The sequence below is a fragment of the Postia placenta genome (assembly GCF_002117355.1).
Source record: "Postia placenta MAD-698-R-SB12 unplaced genomic scaffold POSPLAscaffold_3, whole genome shotgun sequence".
NCBI classification, from domain to species: Eukaryota; Fungi; Basidiomycota; class Agaricomycetes; order Polyporales; family Adustoporiaceae; genus Rhodonia; species Rhodonia placenta.
This window is the reverse complement of record NW_020169834.1, coordinates 101,584-124,174: the sequence shown is the minus strand read 5'-3', so window position 1 is coordinate 124,174 and position 22,591 is coordinate 101,584. Positions and strand designations below refer to the sequence as shown.

General features: G+C 51.3%; 5 protein-coding genes across 5 annotated transcripts; 2 read left to right on the top strand and 3 right to left on the bottom strand.

The window, feature by feature from the left end:
* Positions 1 to 4,476: 4,476 nt before the first annotated feature.
* Positions 4,477 to 5,475, bottom strand: POSPLADRAFT_1073129 (hypothetical protein; the record flags this gene model as incomplete). The annotated part of the gene is made up of 5 exons (XM_024482570.1): positions 4,477 to 4,620; positions 4,678 to 4,776; positions 4,835 to 5,035; positions 5,088 to 5,185; positions 5,258 to 5,475. Coding segments are annotated over 5 exons (760 nt in total), but the record flags the coding sequence as incomplete, so codon positions are not given.
* A 5,542-nt stretch (positions 5,476 to 11,017) lies between these two features.
* Positions 11,018 to 11,935, bottom strand: POSPLADRAFT_1135653 (hypothetical protein; the record flags this gene model as incomplete). The annotated part of the gene is made up of 3 exons (XM_024484597.1): positions 11,018 to 11,612; positions 11,659 to 11,849; positions 11,903 to 11,935. Coding segments are annotated over 3 exons (819 nt in total), but the record flags the coding sequence as incomplete, so codon positions are not given.
* Positions 11,936 to 14,177: 2,242 nt separating this feature from the next.
* Positions 14,178 to 15,198, top strand: POSPLADRAFT_1044118 (hypothetical protein; the record flags this gene model as incomplete). Its single annotated transcript, XM_024478467.1, has 3 exons — positions 14,178 to 14,207; positions 14,265 to 14,458; positions 14,523 to 15,198. The coding sequence occupies 3 exons, from the start codon at positions 14,178 to 14,180 to the stop codon at positions 15,196 to 15,198; spliced, it is 900 nt and encodes a 299-aa protein (XP_024341400.1).
* Positions 15,199 to 16,597: 1,399 nt separating this feature from the next.
* Positions 16,598 to 18,978, top strand: POSPLADRAFT_1136162 (hypothetical protein; the record flags this gene model as incomplete). The annotated part of the gene is made up of 14 exons (XM_024484650.1): positions 16,598 to 16,736; positions 16,786 to 16,883; positions 16,945 to 17,036; positions 17,092 to 17,135; positions 17,199 to 17,296; positions 17,355 to 17,533; positions 17,593 to 17,843; positions 17,905 to 17,971; positions 18,027 to 18,224; positions 18,279 to 18,308; positions 18,371 to 18,604; positions 18,655 to 18,687; positions 18,742 to 18,770; positions 18,830 to 18,978. The coding sequence occupies 14 exons, from the start codon at positions 16,598 to 16,600 to the stop codon at positions 18,976 to 18,978; spliced, it is 1,641 nt and encodes a 546-aa protein (XP_024341399.1).
* Positions 18,979 to 19,862: 884 nt separating this feature from the next.
* POSPLADRAFT_1097731 (hypothetical protein) lies at positions 19,863 to 20,632 on the bottom strand (the record flags this gene model as incomplete). The annotated part of the gene is made up of 3 exons (XM_024483152.1): positions 19,863 to 20,292; positions 20,342 to 20,535; positions 20,600 to 20,632. Coding segments are annotated over 3 exons (657 nt in total), but the record flags the coding sequence as incomplete, so codon positions are not given.
* Positions 20,633 to 22,591: the final 1,959 nt, after the last annotated feature.

Here is a 22,591-nt window from a genome sequence, read left to right as displayed (position 1 = left end):
CGCCAACGTCGGTATATATATGTACAGAGAGACGGTGACAGCTATGATATCATATGCAGCCTGCAAGGAGAGAATGACGCACATACTACGAGGCCGTTGATCGACACGTCGTCCCAAAATGGAAAACACTATCCTAATCGGGATGGAAGCCCTTTCCTGGGCACAAGCAAGCTAAGCCCAGAGCCTCCGGTCTGAGTCCACAGTCAGCTCTCGTCTCAGCGTCACAAGGGTGTCGCCTCCGACGCGTCATATTTACTTGCGCTTCTCGCCGCCCTCGAGAGCGTGACGACATCGGCACCCTGATCGGCCTACGCTGCTGTTTCCTCTCGCCTTCGACACTGTCCTCGCAAGCCCTAGAGTTGGAACGAAACAGATACAACCGAGCCATCAACCGCATGAGAGAAAGAAAGGTACCAAGAAATAAACAGAAAAATAAAATGAAACTGAAACCGTACGTGCCATCGTACTTGAGTCCTAGCGCACTCTCCTCCACCACACCGCGAGGTACACTGTTCTCGCACCTACCTTCGATCCTTTTTCGCCAAGTTGGATGCCGGCGGCTGAGGATCTCAGGGGAGGAATGAATAATGTAAAACTGAACAAATATGGACGATATCTAGATCATCGTGACAGAAGTGGGTCAGCCAATCTCACTTCAGGCCTTAGCACGTAATGGGATGGGGCTACTCACTTTGTTAATGCTCCTGCAGGGTCAGATATCACCCCGGTGAGCGTATAAGTAAATCACTCGGGAGTGTGTTTCATGAAGTGAGCCCGCGCACCGGGCCCGGAGGAAAAGCTTAGCGTTACACCAGATGACGCCGTGCCCACGCATAGTCATCGCATAACAGTACTATCGGCCGGAGATGAGGACCATGAAGACGAGCGTTACATATTGGCACCAGATGCCGCGATAGAGGGAGATGCGAGTACCCTCCATCCAACGAATTGGACAGGAGCGGGCGTCCACATGTCCTCACGAAGATGTGCGGAAGTATTGCGCTAAAGCTGGCTTTAGATATCTGGGAGACATGGAAATCGCTCTCGGAGGCACTGTACCGTTCACGCTAGCAACCGCAGACGGCCGCGGCCGTCTGCTTATGCAGATAGAACAGGTTCAACGTCGGAGTCCACGCGCAAGCCCCGCATAGCACGTATCACACCGCACCTAGGCCACGGACCTCTATGTGAAGTGCACCGTGCGCCGCACAGGTCCTATTTTGAGCATTAGATATCTGCTGAGGAATAGAGCCGTCGAACACACCCAGGGCTGCTTGAGATCACAACTGCAAGCCTTCTAGTGCGATAGCCGTGTGAAGATTTGCCAATGCAATTCACAAGGGTCAGTGTACACAGATATCCACGGATATCCACAGATACGCACAAGATCATCGAGATTTCGGAGATTTGAGTGTCGCGGAGAGAGATATTGGGCACGGGCCCAGAAATGACTCACCGCGACGGTTAAGCCTCGTGGCGAGAAGCGCCCGTTATTCCCTGAAACACAGCTCGTCCTCTCCACGCTGCCCACTTCGCGGCTGCGCAGCGTCAGCTTCATCGCAATGGGCCTCATAGGCGTATCACCACGTTTCGCGCAAGCTCGCCGGGACCAGCGGCAGTGCGCACTCTGTAGTCTGTGACGCCCGCCTGGCTCCCGCGGAGGTCTTCGAACTCCGCGAAATAGTTCCTGGAGCACACACATGGCAGTCGCTGGTACGCCTTCAGAGCCAGTCGAAGGTCTCTCGTTGTGCACGTCGACGCTGACAGCCTTCGTCCGATGCTTCGCAGACCGTGTGACATCTCCGTTCTGCGCTCGCTTTCCGAAGAAGCAACTCAATCAACTATATCTATCGACTTGACGACACTTGACGTCGATGTAATACGCGGCATCGTAACAGATGTGCGCAAGATGGTTCGGCGCCGACGTCGTCGACGACCTTCGACCATGCGGAGCTAATGCTTGCGCACATGGGCAAGAAGGTCGTATACTGTGGATCGTCAGGAGCAAAACTTGCCGCGAAGATCTGCAGCAACTCTGTGCTTGGTGTGCAGCAGATTGTGATTACAGAAGCAATGCTGCTGGGGCAGGAGCTGGCGCTGGAGGCGCTGACGCTGACTGCGATTAATAATAACCCCACTGGTGTGTTCTGTGTGGCCTCCGTCAATACTCCCTTACCCGTCAGTCGTGCTGGATAGGTCCTCCCATGCGAATGCGATTTCGAGAGGGGTCCCATAACGAGTTTCACGCGTAAGGTAAATGGTTGTTTTGCTACATAACTCAATTTTCATGAGATTGACTCGTGGATTTTAGGGACATGGGGCTCGCAAAAGGGATTGCCGAGGCGATGAAGAGTCTAAAAGTCTTAGTTCTGCCGCTGAGGAGATATCGATATGATCGAGGGTAATACTGCCTCTCTTTTCGCCCGTGTAGTTGGTTGCAAATCAGAAATCGTGAGGTCGTTTCATTGCTGAACGTGCACTATTACAGTTTCCCAGTTTCCCATGAATACCGATCCGCAGCAAGGTTTCCTCCGCTCTTAATGTCCGTCGCAAACGCCAGCTTCGTGGCTCTACTCAAAGAATCATATCGGAGTCTCAATCATGTTTACCTTGTCGTTCTTTTGCATTACCCGGCCCACGGCGCACTTCTCACACCAACAAGATACGGTCTTGTAACGCGGATGCTGCCGCATGACATCCACAATACTCTTATAAAATTATGTCGAGGTTTGGAGAGCTATATCGCGGATGGCCAGGCCCAGCCTGCAAAAGACCGTACGAAGAACCAGCCACTGCAGAGCGTGAATCTCCAATCGTTGGTCAGACGTGAATGTAGCTGTTTCTATGCACACCAGAACCTTGACCAGACTCATATTAGACATTGATTCCGTCATCGACCAGGAGCTCCTCTTTGCTCGTTCCTCACTTGGCTCACGTCGTCTTCCAACTTCTAATCCTCTCCTGAGGCGCTACTATGGTTCATTTAAGCGCTTCGTCCATCGCGTTAGCGGAGAACTCTTCCTGGATGTTCATTTGCAACTTCGCTATGTTATTGAGTCCTGGAGTTTCGATCATCATGATATCCATTCCATCCAGGCGGCATGCATAATGTCTGTTGTACACGACTCGAGGCCTGGATTGGCTGCAAATGTTGACGCGCAGACGGGATCGAGGAACTTGGCCACGTAGTAAGTACTCCCAGTCAAAAATGTTTGGGTGAGCTCACGAAGCAAATGTACAGGTATCATTTGCCACCGTGAAGAGGAGGAAGGGCTAGGTTTGTCACCTTGTGAATGGATATGTTTCATCGAGCTCCTGGTCGTCGATGAAAACACGGAATGTCGAGCGGAAGAATCACAGCTTGTTTCTGAGTCTGGCGAGTATCAAAGGCATCGATCTGATCTTGCGGCTGAGATGTTGGAGCCTTAGTTATTCTTTCAGATGGCGAGGAATGGCTTTTTGTTCCGACTTATGCCCTATGAGGAGACCGTTAGTACGCTTTACAGACAGCGACTGTCGTTATGGAATGTGTGATGCCGGGTCAAGAAAGGACATAGAATGAGCTCGGAAATCTGTCCTGCTCGCTGGAATCACGCACTGTCGATAGCAGGTGTACTGCATGAGTAGTAGCCGGAGTGTGTCAGCGCTTACCCTAATTTCCGCCACTCATACCCCTTCGCGCCAACTCCGCTCCCGGTGCGCGCCCCGGCAGTGATCAACACAGTGACCACGATTGTTATCATGATGATACTATGTTGAAGTAGTGATCTTGGGAGAGGGTAGGGCCTGCTGAATAGGGTCCAAACGCGATGAGCACTGCGAAAGCTCACGAATGTTCGGAGCCTCACAGTGATCCTAGGTGTCTTGCTTCATGAGTTGTCGGATGGGCATAACTGTGATGACAGACCCTCCTATCGAGACGCTAAGCTGTGCTACGCCAGCTTGGAGCGATGAGGGAAAGCACTTTCTTATCACTGAGATGTAGCAACTAGCGCCCGCGGCTAAAGAGGGCAGTCGAGTTTTCCTATACGCACACCATTGTATATGTATAACTTGAATAGTTTCATTTCCTACGGTTTGCCACCGCTCTGGGAATAGGTACTCGCAAGCTGCTAATGAGGATAGGAGCAAGCCCAAGGAAGACAACAGGCGCCTGAGATGGTATTGGGTAGCGGTCAGAGAGTGGCTCTACCATGTGGTTCAATCTGATGTTCGCAGCATTGCCTTCACTTATCACAAGTCAGTTCGCTCGAGTAGCTCTGCTATTCATCTTCCTTACCCCCCCCCCCTCCACTTCTTCGCCAATCTGCTCTGTGATCGGGGGAGTCTCCGTCTCTGCGCCATCCTTAGAGCTTGCATCTCTGCTAGTCTCTACTACTGCATTCTTCCAGAGCCTGCACGCCCTTCACATTTGCGGACGAGGATCGGTGAGGACCAAAGTCGTCAAACATGGAGAATGTGCTTGGCTCAAAATGATCAACACAGAGAGACCTGTCCGAGAAAGACGAGCTCGAGCTCAATGGAGCCTTGGCTAACATATCTTAGAGAACGCATGCCGATATCATCGATCGTGATTGGGCCGTCACCAAGTTTCCAGCCTGATTTTGTGGGTCTGGTTGTCTGTGCAGACGGGTGCGAGGTGAGTGGGCCATCTGGTCCCAGTAATGAGATACCTACTGCGACAGAGTCTTTTACCCACTCATTAGCCTTCCTTGACAAGCCCTCTTTGGTGATATTTCTCGGTATGTTAAATTGCTTAGGAGAGCCTTCTACCCACTGCGCGAACAAAATCTGTCAGACTTTTATCATGGATTGATTGTATGGAAGTACTCACCGGGATTAGAACGGATGGCTTATGAGTTTCCGCATTTCCCCAAGGCAGCATGTCACTATCAGACATGTTCCCAATGTCCTGTTCCAAGTGCTTGCCGAATCGAACGTAATCGAAGTGTTCCACCCGAAAATGTACTGTCTCCTCGAACCTTGGAGCCCCAATGCCATTGCTGTAGGGAACTCGACTTAGGGGTAGTGCAACCTGTAAGCAAATTGATTATTTACGACCTTGATCTGGTCCGAAAGGCACTAACCTCGTCCTGTCTGTCGAGATCAGTAGAGCCATACGGCAGGGCTTCTGAATCCGCTTGCTCCTCGCACGAGTGAACCGTATTGATATACTTGCCCACATCTTGTGGAGGATTTTCTCGTGGGTCTCCCTGAATAATTTCGTTGCCGCTTGGCTGATCCGCACCCAGCGCACCTTCGAGCGCACTATATGTGCTTAACATCTCTGGTTGGAGAGGAGGATGAATGGAGAGGCTGTGCTGTGCAAGGTCTGTCCATTCCGCTGCCGCTGAGCACTCACTTCCCCAGTGTTCTTGTGACGGCGAGGAACAGACGTCTGGAGAGGATGAAGCCGCGTAAAACCTGGGTTGATCAGGGTAGTCCACGGCAGGGAGTGAGGTTATTTCAGACATGTTTAATGTGGCGTGATATGGATCAACTTAGCTTTATAGCTCTTCGCCATGTCGTCGCATCAGAGGTGATCGTAGGCGGTAAGAGTCTGTGGGTAGAGATCCAATACTGACAATGAGATCAGTAGATATCTTACAGATTTGCTCTATATGGGCTATCTCCTGGCCACATTGTTACCGGCTAGACCATGGATTGAATTGTGGAGAGGATTCAGCAGAACGCGTGATCAAAAGGCAAGCCAGATATCTAGTGTTCATGGTGATTTCGGCTTTCCACCAGATTTGTCTCTCGTTCGACAGCACGATCAGGGTGCTGCGCACACGGCTAATTCGGTATGAAATTCCCAACCACGCGCACTGTGCTAACGGCGGATGTTCGAATTCAAACTGAGAGTGTCGAATATCTGGTTCTCGAGTTCTACCCACGTAGCCGTCAATTCAGCGGCAAACGGGGCTCGCGATTGGTTGCTGTAGTCGCAGTCGCGCGCGCGCGGTCTGGCCCGCTTCTGCTTTCAAAATCCTGTCCCATATCAGCTCCTGATCCGCATTGAGCGCCCTCTAGGGAAGCCTACCTGATGGGGTGATCTCGCGCTCAGAAGTCGATTGGCTCTTCATCCTGGCTCAGCTATGAAACAAATACTTTGTCAGCAACATCCTCTGTTTTTCCACCTTCCTTGAGAATGCGATTTTCCGTGAGGCTTGGTGCGCCACCCATGAAATCATGCGCCCATAACAAACCGCACACCGAGGTACGGCTGATCACCTCGGTCAGTGTGCTCGGACCTTAGTTCGAACCAGGTTCAGACCTCCTGCCTCAACTGCCGGATAGAATCTGACCGAACCTGAATTTAGGACCAGTTCAGCGGTCTGAAGACCAGAATCAGATTCAAGTCCGAACCTCGGGGATGCTGGAAATTGATACTGTCATCAGATGGTGAAGCGGCGCGATGCGTGGATTACGTGCTCTCTCACGCAGATATCCAGCAAGGCTTCGGGACAGAATATCCGGTCTTCAGGCACCCACGAGCCCTGGCAACGTCAGTAGTCTAAATGAAGGAGGTGACCTGCCGGTTCGGTAGACAAGCATCATCACGGGATCTTCGGAGTCTGATAGGAAGCCAAACAGAAGCTCAAATATGCATGTTGTGTCGTGATCTGACTGATTCCTTGCGTCCGCTGGTGCCGCTGTGCGGTTGTAGATATCTGCTAATGCCTCAATCAGCGCGGAGGATGTCACACCGGCGAGAGCGTTCTGTCCTGAAATGCGAAGGCGATACGGACCTTCAGCTCATAGAAACAAGATACGATCAGTTGTGTTAGCGTATGTCATTATGTGGTACCGCGAACGTACCCCACGTCCAAATGTTGTCTAGTTTAGGCTCCGGGGAGATAGAGCACGTTTTGATAGTACTTTCAGGCATGTCTCAATGATTGTACGGAGAGCTGACACGGAAAGTGCATGAGCACCACTCCTCGTATGTCGTCCTTTATAAGATAGTCAGGTGTGTTCTGGTATTGCTGTGTTAGTAAATTTGGATAATACGAGTACCGTCCGGGCAACAGTGGTTTAGCGGTTACCCGCGTGCTATGTGGCTCTTGTCGGAAGAGGAAATCCAAATATCGCATATAGTAGTATCTGTTGCAGACAGTGTCCTTCTATCGCGTGAGTGTAAGCGCAAGCATGCTATTCAGGATGTTGCTAAGCAAGGCACTGTTCCAAGCTGCAGTTGTGGAATAACACAGGTGGCCATCAGTGCGCCACATCATGCCATGACAGAGTGGGGTTACCAAGGGGTAGGCGTGTGAGAACGACGCCGGAAAGACCGCCGGCAGCCAACGTCCTCGATGGACAGGGATCAATGGTGGATAAGGTTACAAACCGATGGGGCTACCTACGGCGCGCAACGCCTACATAAGTCCTATTCCCACACCGGCGCACGACCACGTGACCCGGGCCGGCAGCGACGCTTGCCCGACATACCCAAAAGTCAACAAGGCGCTCCGTTGATTTCTGATATCAACTCTAGTGGTGGGTCCAGGGCGGCCCCGATCGCAATCGCGCCCGTGAATACCAAGAGCAGCCCTGGGGCGCTTGTCCTGGATTAACGGAGCACCCCTTTGGGGTTGTTCAACGATCGTGCAGCCCTGTTCTAGGGTTAAGTAGGCGCTCATCATTTAGATCGTATCATTGAACGTCTGCATCATCCACATCAACTTGAAGTACTCAGCGCAGCTCGAGTCTGTCTCCTTGTCCTGCACCATTTTACACATCGTACTCCGGCTAGACGCATCAGATGCATCATTTTCTGCGCACTTGGATCACACATACTGGTATCACTCTGTCCTTCCCATTCCTTTGCTTGCTTGACGGCTGCTCTCTCCTTATATCGTCGGCCCTCTATAGTCTGCTAATGAGGATCAAAGTCTTTAACCCACCCAAGGCGCTATGTTGCGCTTGCCCTACTTTGGATATCATCTGCTAATGCCATGAAGAGGCTGGGTAGAGACTCAGGCAAATGTCTATAGTTTCGCTGATTCTTCTCAGCACACGGTTTCCGGTTGATTTGCGAGATTAAGGTCTTAACGAGGTTCGAACGACGTCGGATCTAACGATGTTCGGTCAGAGCTTCAGTGAGTAGAATATCGACTGAAGCTCGCATCGTGAAAATGACAGGTATATAGCGTGCCGTAGTAGGGTGAGTCACCTGTATCTATGGTGCGCAGGCTAAACGAAGAGGACGGGGTATTTACAGACAGGAACAGGGGCGCCAGGGGCGCGACAACATCACGCTGATCCCGACGCGATAATGCGACGTCATGCGCGCGCATATCCACGCGGGGCGTACGGACGCGCTTGTCCGTCAACATAAGGATCCCTTATTCTATGATTGTTTTTCTCCCTAATCGCGGTACGTGGGCAGCCGAATTGCTTTTGGAACAGAATGTATGGTAAATACCATGTTTATGCCAGCTAGCTGCGAGCTCAACGTGGTTAATTAGTGAGGCCAAACCAATAACCATGTGATGGATGTCAAATCGTGCTGTATAGATCGTGGATAATCACTTTCTTTTGCGACTGTCCTTTGTATGACCCTGAACCCTTCGCATTTTAGGCGACGCACGGCAGCCTTAACGCTGGCACTCGTGTTGTTCCTACCAGGCACCATGACAAACCAGGATACGCTTGTCCAATGTCATGGTTCATCACTACTCGCACGGTCTCTGACGTGATTATGCAATCAAAAAGCTATCCAGCTCGAAGGATTAAGGTTGCTGCTACTTGGTGCACCTCTGTGCCTGCGTCGTGCTCACGCGCCAGAGTATACAGGACGATGTATCCAGCTATGTTCCTATGCACTATTTCAATAGGATGCAACTCGATATCGGCCGCTTGTCGTCATGACACGGCGGTGTGATATCCGATTCGCGTGTGCAGAATACTCGCGGCGTCCTACGGAACTCGATCAACTTGCACTCTCGCGACGATGCAATCAGCGGGAATTACGTATCCTTCCCCGGCAGCTGCTTATGCCCAATACCTGTCATCCACCCAGGCTACGGCTTTCTGATCGGCCAGCGAGCGCCTATCGCGGCGATGGCGTAGGCTGTGTGCACGCAAATGTGGGCGTTTGACGGTCCACACACTCGCCATTCGACGGTACTCATACGACGGGCATTATCCTTGTTGTGAGTCTCAAGGTTTATCGCGACGTACTGCTCACATCGTGTTTCGCGCGCATAGGTTCTCTACTGTCAATGATGGGTCTCTGATAGGTTTCTACATTTCGCACGCCAGTGATGTGGCAGCGGCGGTAGTCTCCCCTAGGCAGCCCACAAATAGAGCACACGTTCAGATGGTTAGAGGATGGTCACTCAAGGTATGGGATATAACTGGATGGGTACGAGACAAGGGCGAGCTGAAAAAGCCCGGCACATAGAAGAGCCTAGGGTTCGGCATCCTTCAGCCTCGAAATATATGCGTTGGATTTTGATCCGTATTCTCGTCTTACCGAGACCAACCACCACTAAATCTGTGCCTCGCATATACCTTCCTGTAGACTTCCTTCCAGAAAATTGAGACTGGATACGGTGCATATCGGGCCCAGGGTAAGTAAAGTGCGACAGCACGTTGGCTATCTGATCCACACAGTCGTTGCTCATAGAAATGGAAATGGCATACTGCTACATATTCTTTCTTGATTATTCTGGTTAGATAGTTGGCTTTTTAACAATGTCGATGCTATTTCAGAGGGAACCGTAGAGTACACGATCGACAGAATGTAAGTATCACTGCTTGATGGAAGATCACATATGATGACACAACAAACCCAGATACATATTTGGAGGAAACGCGAGTGTAATCCAGCCGCTATACGTTCTGTCAAAATCAATGGCCGCTTCTCGGAGCCCACTGACTTGTGTGGAAGTGTTCCAAATCCATGGCTACATCCCGCGCAGGTATGTCAACGTGCTGGTCGCCACGTGATAGCAGGAATGCTTATATCTGCCATCTCATTGGATGCAACAGCAGAGCGACGGGCAGCAGCCTACATTTAAATCGTCAGGGGTTGCGGGCGGGGCTGTTGGAGTCCGCTTCTCTGCGGTAGACGGGGGAATTATAGGGGGACGCTCAGGCGGGACGTTGACGGGGGGGCCAGAGGCTACAGAAAGACTACGTTAGGACAGCGACCCATTGCGGAAGGCTAGCCAAGGCTTACGCGCACCGTACGAATCCACTGACTTGCTGTGTGCTCCAGATCGGTTCCCCCCGCCGACATCTCTTCCATTGTTTCCATCGTCTAATATGTCTGTCAAATTTGGCGTTGGAACACGTGATACATACATACCGGCTGCTGATGGAGGCCCTAGGGGAGTAATTTGCCTATTTTCTGGATGTTCCGTGGGCGTCAATGTGTTCTCGTCCGGACGTGAATGCTGCAATTGACGGCTTGCGTCAATAGGCCAGTAAGGATCTCGGCCCACTGAATTTGTGGGTTAATTGGGGTTGCAGTGGATAACTTAATCAACTCACCGTTTTCTTCCTGCGGGTCTTCCTGCGACGAAGTTTGCAATGGGAGAGGTTGTTCTAATGGCCTCGCTTCATGCTCAGGCAATTCCCCATGTGAATATTGCGTGTCTTCCTTTGCTGTTCCTTCCGTCACAGAAGTGTGCCCCTCTGAATGTTTATTCACGGTAGGTTCACCTGCGGGCGTCACGTCACCATGGTTGATTATACGACTGGACTCAAAGACCTGATCTATCAACGCACCGTTCACGTGTTCTTCCGACAATCTACTCTCCGCCATGTCGGAAGGTTTGTCGATCAGGTCGGTTGTAAGAGGATGTTTCACGTTGTCCGAGCTACCACCCAGATGATGACGAGGTATTTCATCCACATTTTCACCCGCCATGCACTCGATGCTCTGACTGTTGACATCTGGAGGTTGGCCAGCGGATGCGGACTCGTCATAGAGACTTTGTCGTGGTGTAATGTCAGCAGATGCAGCTAGAGGATCAAAATGCATCAATCTTTAGCGTGAAGGGAACTAATGATACGTACAAGGAATCCAGTTGTTTACCATTTGTGCGCTCGAAATTAGCCGTGTGAGAATATCGACGGCGATGGCCATGTGAAACCTTCTCCTCTTGTCTTCGATGTTGTCGATTTTCCTTCGCATTTCTTGATCTTCCCCATCTTGAGAGCTCAGCTTCTTTTGCAAACCTCGGAACAGATTGTCAAGTGCGTCTAACAAATGTTTTCCTGCTTGCGTGTCCGGGATTTGCTTACGCTCGTTGGTCATCTCTTTTTGCATCAATAATGCTTTCGGCTCTTCATCGTGACGAAGGAGGTCCCGGAGAATCGCCTTTGCCGACGACTCTGTGTTGTCGTGGCGAAGCATACGTGCCCCTCGAGAGATAGCCTCGTTGAAATACTTATCGCTTAGCTCCGCTTCCTTTTCTACGGCTTTCACGTTGTCCACATGCTGCCACATCGTCGTAGCAACGATGACATTGGTCATGGCTTCATCGCCACAGATCTCCTTGAACAATCGGAAGCTCTCGATAGCGCTGCCACTCATACGAATATCTGATATGCGGTGCAGGTATATGACGCCGGAAAGACGCCTTCCATCCTCGTATCTGCTGGTATGAGCAAGGAGGTAAAAGAATCTGAAGAACTACTGACGTTTGTTTCAGGAAGGTCGCAATTTGATTCAATACGTCGCCCTGAGACCTGTCCGTATCGTCGAACCCAGGTGTATCAATCAAGACGACGTCCTTTCCGTCCAGCTTCAAGCCGGCGAGCTGTATCTCCGTAGTGCATGAGCCCAAGCCATGTCCTACCTTGAGTCTTGCATTGGTGATCAGGTTCGTGAACTAGCCGGTTATGTAGTAAACCCAGTATCTGAGAAGTGGATCGGCATACTTACTGTCGTCTCGCCACTCCCAGTTACACCCATCAATCTGGCAGAACAAATTCTCGTTAAGGTATGCGAAATAATTGAGACGCCTTACGCAATCAACTTCGGCTCTGTGGATGACATGGTTGTATTTAGTTATACCAGGACGTTGCGACGATAGCGAGGGGTTATGTGATATCTTCAGCTATCTTTCAGGTGTGCTTTATTGCTCGAGAACAACCTCCGGATCTTATAAAGTTCTATCTGGTGATGTCTACTGTTGGCGGATCACTCGACTTGGGCCATGCGGGGCATGTCACATTGTTGGTGTCTTGATGAAGCAGAGTGTCAGCAAATCTTGCCATAACTTGCAAGCGTAAACCGTACCACACCAGACAACTCACCCTGACCTAGCCGTCGCAGCGTGGCGATCTAAGCCCCAAAAGGTAAGCATCTCATCGGTAGCTGGAACAGGCAATCGTTGAGAGAGTACGTGGTCCCGGAGTACTTGCTCTATTTGGACGATAGGGACTATCATGCAGCCGTGAACATGCAGTTTACGAACCGCACTGGAAAGGTACGTGCAAAGCATGAGGTACGGGGATTGATCGGCTTTCACAACTCAATGTTGGAAACCCGAACATGGGTATCTCCATTGAACGTGAGGAACTCTCCTGATGCCCCATGATCAGGGTCCGGGGGACAACCGATGACGGATACACAGAGACTGAATAGCGGAGCGGAGATCCCATCAGAGCTTTTGGCAGAGGCGTCTGTTAGATTTTGGGGCCCGCAGTGTCGAGCGGGCCGACCCGACGCGCCCTGTGCCTAGCCGGGAGAACGATCGCAGCACGATTGCCAAGTAAAATACATCGGTCCCGTAGAGTACTTGTACCGTAGCGCGGCCGTACTTGGCACCCACGCGTTTGTAACAATCCCGCCATTGTGCTCGCTCGCGTCCGCGTTCCCACTCCCCTCGTCTCGTCCCCAGGCGAAAGTCAACAGCGTCTACCTCCCAAAACGGGGATGACCTCACGTGCATTCTGACAAGAACAGTCGCGAAAATAGATAATGACATCCAATAACGCTTTCTGGTCATCTCACATCACTGCATCCGTCAAACCAAGCTCGCACCTCGGTTCACACACTTGAGCACACGTCTCCCTCGCCATAGATCTTGACTGCGGTTGGCTGTTCTTCGTCGAGTTTCTTGAGTTTCTGAAACTCAATGGGTGTGGATGACCACCCTGTAGTGTTCGCTTTTCTTACGTATATAAGACCCTTAAACTCTTTCCGTGAATGTTGCAATCTCTAGGCTGAAGACCTCCACTTACCATCTAACCTTGTTTCAAGTGCGGGTGTATCCAGCTAACGACTCCCAAATGAACCCTAGTACCATTAGTTCTTTCACAAAGGGCAATGGAATATGAGCTGTCCGACTTCGAGTACTACAGAAGGTATTGATTAACCCAGATGTACTAATTACCAGTTTTGAGCCGTTTTATCTCACCACGGGATCGGATCCCACCGCGAACGTTTCACTAATGGCGGAGCCTGTCAGCCTATCGATTGGTCCGCTCGTGTACGGCCTGATGCATGAGGAGTTATTATGAGGTTTTGGTCCCTTTGAAAACAGGTATGGTGATGCTGAAGCTTAAGAGAGGGTCCAGTCCAGCTAGTCCCATTTTCAGTCTACTAGCAGCGAGAGATATCATCGCACAAAGAATCAAGAAGCATGTACCCCCTGCAGCCTCATGGTGTCCAGCAGTATGAGAGACGGTCAACAAGTCCCTGATACAGCGTACCACATGCCGTAGCCGCATGCCTTCTACATGAATCAATCTGCTCTTGAATCTCAACGTGGAGCGCTGCAGACGTATAGCCGCCTTTCGGGCAAGTATGATTACGATCAGTTTCATACACATTGTCACCGAGTGGCCAGCGAAAGGCACGTAACATAGCCGTCCGTACTTATCACAATCCGAGACACCACATACTTGAGGTGACTAGCAGCCCAATCATACGTTGAGTGCAGAGGTTGTGGGAGAATCATAACGCGAATGGAAAACGTGTTGACCAAAGTTGTGTCTGGGGCACACTTGAGGCGAGTCCGGTCTAGACACGCGCCAACTAGATGCATTTAAGCAAAGCGTGGATACATACCATCCTTAATCCACACCGACATCGCATACAGTGACATGCTCGCAATCCGACACGTTTTTGGATATCACAGGCAGATCAACATAGCGTAAGTCGGACTCTCCGAGGTCACGCCTTGTCTCACCATTAGGCTTCCCGTAGCGTGATGGGACCTACCGGGGCCGGAAAGACGACAGTGAGTACATCATCCGGTTTTAACGCAACCCGAATGTTGACCACCGTCACGATGTAGTTCATCAACCTTGCTAGTGGCTCCCAGTTGCGAGTAGGATCTGGCTTAGAATCCGAAACAGCATACATACAATTGTCGAAGCCGTTCATACTCGACAAATATCAAATCGTGCTGATCGACACTCCTGGTTTCGATGATACTACCAAATCAGAGGCAGATGTGCTCAGGGGCATTGCTGAGTACCTTGCTACCATGTGAGGCTTGTGTCTCTCCTAGATAAACATGTAAATCTCGGTATGCTTATTTTGGTTGGCGCAGGCACACGAGGAAACAATACCTGCACGGTATTATCTATCTACATCGCATCACCGACAACCGCATGGGAGGAACTGCCTTGCGCAATTTTAGAATGTTTCGAGAGCTGTGCGGGGGAGACGCCCTCGCAAACTGTGCCGTCGTTCTGAACATGTGGAACGAGGTCAGCGACGATATTCGAAGGGCTCGTGAGAAGGAGCTAAGGGAGACCGACGTTTTCTTCAAACCTGCCATCGATGCCGGGACACTCATGATGCACCACGAAGGCGGGGCACCATCCGCGAGGGCTATCCTCAGCCAAATAGCCCAGAATAACCCCAGACCTTTTCTGATACAGCGGGAGATCGTGGATATGGGGAAACCAATCTCCGAAACATCGGCGGGGCTGGTGCTTCTAGGAGACCTAGCAGCGAAGCACCTCAAGCAACTGGCCCAATTGCACGAGATGGAGGCAGAGCTCGAGGAGGCGGTGCGACAGAAGGACGAAAAGGAGCAGAGAGAGCTTGAGGAGATACAGCTCAAGACGAAGAGGGAGAGGGACAGACTTGAGGAGGAACAGAGGAGAATACGCGATGCTCCGGCCGTCGCGACGGAGGTACCGCTACGAACAGTGGGACCGCTGCAAACCATCGTTACTAAGGTTTGGAGGGCATGGAGAGCACTTCGCGAGCGTGTTTGACAATATATTCTTCCGTCGTGTGACAATACACAATACTGCACGAGTCATGTTTGCCTTCTGGCAAACATCGAGAATTTGGCAGACAAGCCTACATACAAGTCTTGATTTTATCGTCTTCCGCTGCGCAGAGCTACGACCTGGTAATGATTCAGCAAACAGGACTGAAATGATTATAGGACTCAATGCTCGATCGTAAGAGCTTTCTTTCGAAACAATATTTTGCTGGAATCACACCATGTCGGAAACGATACAGACGTGTCATAGTGACACACGAACAGGATTTCCATCAGGCAAGTGCGAACAGAGGGAGGAAAATGCGGATACAGTGTCAATGGGATTAACTTTGACGTACGCAGACTGCGATGGTGACAGTATTGCCTAGGACGCATCAAACGCACAAGTAGACTCACAGTATGGCGCTGTTCTCGAGCTTTTGTTCTCTCGACCATATGACGACTGGCTCTCGTTGTCGCTCAATCTGTGGATCAATTGTCATACTATACCGGGGTGGATACAAAGCGCATCATGCACTAGTCGTATAGTCCTGACAAGAGAGCCAAAACGTTTCAAGGAAGCCAGGAGGCGTGATGTCCAAAGTAGACGAGCGCTCGAGCGTAACTTCCACAGACACGTGACCGTACGCGTCGGTTCGGCTGCAGCTGTCTCCCACCGTATCCGCACTCCGCCACCGTGGAATTGGATACGGGCACGGTGGGTCTGGGTACGAGACAAGGCAGTAGCTTCCACTGTGACGGACCACGTTTGCACAATCATGCTACTCAATTTGAGCAGTCCATGTATAGCTGGATCCAAAGCAGTCGAAAATCATCCTGTGCGACCCGCACTGATGAACAGTATGTCACGTTAATCCTTGATCTTACAACAAATCCCACGTGGAACTAACCCTCCTTGGGAATGCCTGGTGTGAGCCGCCGTAAGCAAGAGCTACGTAAGTTCGCCCCGCTTTGTCATGTCTAGTATACTTATGACATGCATTCTTCAACGTAGTCGGGCCTTGTAGTACGTGTCGTCAATGACCTACGCTGATCATCGCCGTCAATGGCCTGCTCTCCTCACGTCTTTGCGCTGACTTAACGCATTCCCTCTGCACTTTCTAAACTCGTTGGACCCACCTATCTCGATACATTGTCTACGGGGACTCCTCCGGGCTTCACTTTATCTGCCACTGTTGCCACAAACATGTCTTTCGGCTCCCAGACAATCACGGGATCCAACGTATGCGTCTTCTATCTAGAACACGTCTCGGTATCTCGATACAGTATGTTCGTTAATTGTCTCCATTAGGAAGGGCAACCTGCGCCGTATAAAGAGTATGCTTTCCCCCCTCAGTCCCCTACCATCCGCGACTCGGTCTTGATTAGACCTGCGCTCTCATGACATGGCCACTCTTATCGTACTACTCTATGGCTTACTCGCATTTGGAACCGTCTGGCTGGTGCGAAGGCAGTCCAAAAATCACGATGCTCATCGTGTGATGCGCAACATTCCCGGACCTCCATCTCGATCCTGGATGAAGGGTAACGCTCCTACATTGATCAGAATACTAATATTAACGCGTGGTTGTAGGAAACATAATGCAATACTTCACGCGCCACGGGCGAGCATTTCAACGAGATGTGGCCCTCAACTATGGACCCGTCGTGCGCCTTCAAGGTCCTCTCGGAGTAGGTTAAAAGTGTAATAGATGAATCAATTGCAGAGCGCCGCCTAACCGGATGTTTGCAGCGCAAAATACTATACGTCTCAGATCCCAAGGCATTGCACACGATCATCATCAAAGAAGAGAACGTCTTTGAAGAACCTGAATCGACCTTGATGTGAGACGGAGTGGAAGTATTGACCTAATGACAAGCACTAACACACAGTGCCCAGCACCTTCAACTTGTTGTTCGGAGACTGTCTCGTTGGTAGCCTAGGTTCGCTCTGTCTTCAACAATGTGTGCCGCTCTGACATTCCACGCTGCGCTGTCCATCTGTAGGTGAAAATCACAGGCGGCAGAGAAAGCTACTCAATCCTGTTTTCTCCGTGAACCACATGCGTCACATGTTGCCCATGTTTTACAATGTCATTTTCAAGGTACGCACTCTTTTGAATCATACTCATACTCTTCGGCTTCCTCATGCATGTATACCAGCTTCGAGAAGTGGTCATGGCCAAGGTACGTGGGGGCGAGAAGGAGATCGATGTGTTGGAGTGGACAGGGCGAGCGGCACTCGAGCTGATAGGACAAGGCGGCCTGGGGTACTCCTTTGATCCTCTCGTTTCGGATAAGGAGGCTAGGAACGAGTACGGGGACGCCCTCAAGGCAATGCTGTAGGTGGTCTTATCATCGTGCTGTTGAAGTATAAGCTGATCTGTATATGGTGCGAAAGCCCAGCCTTGATGAACATAGAGTCCCTGCGCCAGATACTGCCACATCTCGTCAAGATGGGCCCAAAATGGTTTCGCCGACTGGCCACGGACATATTCCCCAACGCACATGTGCAGACCGTCAAACACGTGGTTGATACGATGAGCAAACGATCTCAAGAGATATTCCATGAGAAGAAGGCCGCCTTGAAGAGCGGAGATGAAGCTGTCCTTCGCCAGGTCGGTGAAGGAAAAGACATTATGAGCATCCTTCGTAGGCGTATTTCCCTGCACATCATTGTCCATCTGCTGACATTGCATGCTCATTGAGGCAGTCAGAGCCAACACGGCTGCATCAGACGCAGACAAGCTTCCCGAGTCCCAGATGGTCGCTCAAATGTCGTGAGTATATCATTCATTCTCCGAATTCATGTTTCGCTCACGGTCTGTACGACAGGCTCCTGGTCTTCGCCGCTACGGACACTACTTCCAATACTCTGGCGCATATCTTGCAATTATTGGCTGAGCACAGCAACGTGCAGTCCAAGCTGCGAGAAGAACTGCTTCAGTCGGGTGCAGGAACAGGCAATACCTCGTACGACGAGCTTATGAAGCTGCCTCTGCTGGACGCGGTTTGTCGAGAGACTCTTCGAGTGTGAGCTCCGTCCACGCTGTCCATAAGCATGCTGTTTGACTATCTGTCTTTTAGGCATCCCCCCGCGACGTTGTTGGTCAGGGTGTACGTGCCGCCGCTCCCGTACATGTTACTGCATTCCCCTAGATAACCGAGACTCTGCGCAGGCCCAGAAAAGACTCGATACTTCCTCTATCTGAGCCCGTCATTGGACTCGATGGCACGATAATCAAGGACGTTCCAGTCCCCGAAGGAACAGAAATAGTCATTGGCGTCTTCGGGTCGAATGTCAACAAATCGCTGTGGGGCGAGGATGCCCTCGAGTGGAAACCTGAGCGTTGGCTCTCTCCCCTCCCACGCGCTGTCAACGACGCCTCCATTCCAGGCGTATATTCTAACTTGTAAGCCGTGCGATGAGAGTGCCCCCACACAATCACTGATGATGTGACAGGATGACGTTCCTCGGGGGAAAGCGCGCTTGCATGTAAGTAAAACTGTGTCGTTTCAATTCGCTCAGCTTAATACGGCTCAATGCTAGCGGCTTCAAGTTCTCAGAGATGGAGATGAGTAAGTGTGATATATTTCATGCGCTGCTCTTGTCATTGATGTCTAACCATGATCTGAAGAGGTCGTGCTTGCGGTGATGGTGTCGAACTTCGTTTTCGAGTTGGAGAAAGAAATCGAGTGGAATGTTGCAGGCGTCGACTATCCCACTGTCGTGTGGGATGGCGACCGGCCGCAGTTGCCACTGAAGGTGAGGGTGTACAAGTCGTGAGGTATCTCTGGGAAACGTGGTCTCGGTGTATGTTCGAATGCAACTGCTCTCGCCTCACTGCGTTGGCATGATCTGAATGCAAGCTCCTGTGTAAAGTGCAAGTCGATTCATTTACCTACCCTGTTCCATGATCGACCACGACCCTCCCCTCCCAGGAACGGCACTACGCCAGCGTAACACGGCGGTATACAGCACAGTCTTGACAAGACGGGATCTCACCAACCTAGTTACGATGTAACGCTGAGCGATATACGTTTGGTATATCGGTGTTGGCAACAGATTGAGACGTTTGGAAGAGACAAGGAGCATATATTCGAACGTCGGGCATTGCACTACCGTAGCAATGTGGGATCGCATCCGTACTCTGTCCCCCTCACTCGCGAAGAATGCGAAAGTCCGCACATCACCCCATCGAATACCCGCGCCTGAGTCTCACGATGTGATGCGCCATGTGTATATCGCAGGGACGTCAATCCATACTTTTTTTATGCCGGACGCGGCCTAGAACTCGCTTGAACCATGACTTTTTCGGCGTTGGCTTGGGGTGAGATGGGCTTGCATCCGTTGTCTCCCTCGGAGAAGGTGTCGGGCTCTCCTTCCCTCCGGAGCCGGGGAATGATGGCTGGGCTGGCATGGTACAGTGTGCATGAACAAGCGAGCCGTGAAATGCCTTCGACAAACATACCGTCATCAGGGCCTATAGCTTTACTGGCATTGAAAGTTGACCTCGCAATGATTGCTTCCGTAACGGCGACGCTCAAGTTGTACCTTTCGGTTTTGATCTTCTCCAGCATCTCCTCCAGGTCGACAATGCTCGCCTTTACTTGCGCCACTTCATCATCATGAGCACCTCCCAGGGCGTCGAGTTCGCTTCGCAGGTCTCTTATCTCCTTCTGCCGCCTCTCAGTCTCCGCGTCGAGTTCTTTCAGTAGCTGGATACCGGCGTCCGTGTCCGGGACGCTCTTCTTCTCTTTGACCATCTCGTCCTGCACTCGTAGAACCCGCGGGTCCAGCTGCAGGGTCTGCCGGACGATGTCCTTGGCAGAGTCTGGGGTACCATAGTGGCGACACATTTTGGCACCGTGGTCAAAAGCGTCCTTGAAGAAGTTCGACTTGATCTCTTCCTCCCGCTTCTGACCGACCTTCTCGTCGACTTCCTCCCACATGTTCGTTACGATCGTCACATTCTTCATGGCATCGTCCCCACAAATCTTCCGGAAGAGTCGGAAGGTCTCCATGGAGATGCCCGTCATGCGACGGTCTGTGATCCGGTGCATGTAGATCACTGCAGTGAACCGTTTGCCCCTCTCATACCTATAGACTGTGACTCCCAGAAACGATGATGACTGTGTTGAGAGCTCACGTTTTCTCCAGAAATGTTGCAATTTCCTTCAAGACGTCTGCCTGCGGTCGCACTGTATCGTCGAATCCGGGAGTGTCGACTAACGTCACCTGTTCTCCCGCAAATTTGAAAGGAATTGGCTGCACAGCCGTTGTGCAGGAGCCCAAGCCGTGACCTACTTCCGCGAACTGCTGGTCGCACACGGCATTAGTGAACTGGATGAATCAGTCGTTCATGAAATCAGTATCCCCCTGCACGCGGCGTCAAAGTGAGCATTACCGTAGACTTTCCACTTCCTGTCGGACCCATCAACCTGTGAGGTCTTGTCAACAGATAATACGGTACTGAGGTAAACTCCCTCGTACGCGATGAGCTTCCGTTCTACTCCGACAGGAGACACTGGGGCGGACATTTCAATAGCGGGGCAGGTAGATACTTCGCTGCAGGGGATGTTATTCTCTCTAGATGAAAAAAGACAGGATTTAAGGAACGTCCGCCGGTGCGCAGACAATGCGCTCTCGCCTTCCTCGCGTCGGCCTCATTGCTTTCGGTAGTGAGACCCTGCAGGGCGCCCGTTGCTACCGAAACGGCGGACGAATATCTGCCCATCCAGGTAGTGTACTTCCTCCAGGTCGCCATGCGTGGTGGAAGGATGGTTCTTGTTCTGGTGGACCAACGCCAACGCCTCAGCGGCAAGATCGCGACCACCTGAACATACTGCACGAGGCATGAAGCTTTCGGTATGACAGCCCGTATGGAAGACATTGCTTCGACACGAGGATGCCGGCAATCTGATCATAGTCATCAGGACATCGGGTACAGAGGCGTTCATGGAAGAGTAGACACGTGTTTACCTTGTGGCCTTGCACATCCTTCACACGATATTTCCCCGGGGCACAGTCGTTCGCCAGTCTGCCTTGATACAAATCAATCCTGCCAATGCAATGCACCGGCACAATATCCGCTCTTTGCACGTGTCCAGAGCGTGTAGCACGACCGCCAACGACGCACACGCGCCAAATTGAACGTCAAGAGGTAGCTCAGAGGCTGTTTTACGTTCCTGATATCCTGCTGCACGAGTCCACCCTCACATGTACGTGTAGAGGCGACGCCAAAATCGATCGCACCAGCAGCTGCGCACGAGGACACTGAAGCGATCGTGCGGGAATAAGACGGTGTGCAATCTGGGAAGCGCATTGATGGGCCGCAGAATTAAGCGCAGTCAGCTGGTACACTCATGTCCTTCTATCAGCGTCCTTCGCGGAAGCAAAATAGAATCCGGAATCTACCTCCGTCGGCGCGATCACGATCGCTTCGTATACACCACCTCGATCGTAATCGTCTTCCATTTGCGAATTCGATCGCCGGGCCGTCGGGAGCGCCTGTATGAGGGGGTGGTATGGAACCGGGGGTGATGGCGTATGGAGGAAGGCAAAATTGGTGCATGAAACATGTAGCAGCGGTGTGGTGGAGGAGAGTGCGCTAGGACTCAAGTACGATGGCACGTACGGTTTCGGTTTCATTTTATTTTTCTGTTTATTTCTTGGTACCTTTCTCTCTCTCATGCGGTTGATGGCTCGGTTGTATCTGTTTCGTTCCAACTCTAGGGCTTGCGAGGACAGTGTCGAAGGCGAGGGGAAACAGCAGCGTAGGCCGATCAGGGTGCCGATGTCGTCACGCTCTCGAGGGCGGCGAGAAGCGCAAGTAAATATGACGCGTCGGAGGCGACACCCTTGTGACGCTGAGACGAGAGCTGACTGTGGACTCAGACCGGAGGCTCTGGGCTTAGCTTGCTTGTGCCCAGGAAAGGGCTTCCATCCCGATTAGGATAGTGTTTTCCATTTTGGGACGATGTGTCGATCAACGGCCTCGTAGTATGTGCGTCATTCTCTCCTTGCAGGCTGCATATGATATCATAGCTGTCACCGTCTCTCTGTACATATATATACCGACGTTGGCGTCGATGAATCCAAGTTCCCTCTTGCACTCAAACTCCCACATTCCCTCTCTCGCGCAAACCGATCAAGTCATTAGTCTGTCGCAGGTAAGTGTTGAACTCGGTAGACGGATATTACGAGAAAATACGCGCATAGTCATTCGGACTAGCCTCGGGACTCATTCGCTCGGGCATCGTCATTCGGACGTGCATATCGAGACGTATCCGGTATTAGACGTCGGGCATACTATTGAAGTTATTGATCGTTATCGTTCACGTTCAATTGATCGTGGAGTCGTTACGCATATAGTCAGACATTGGGCCAAATAACATTT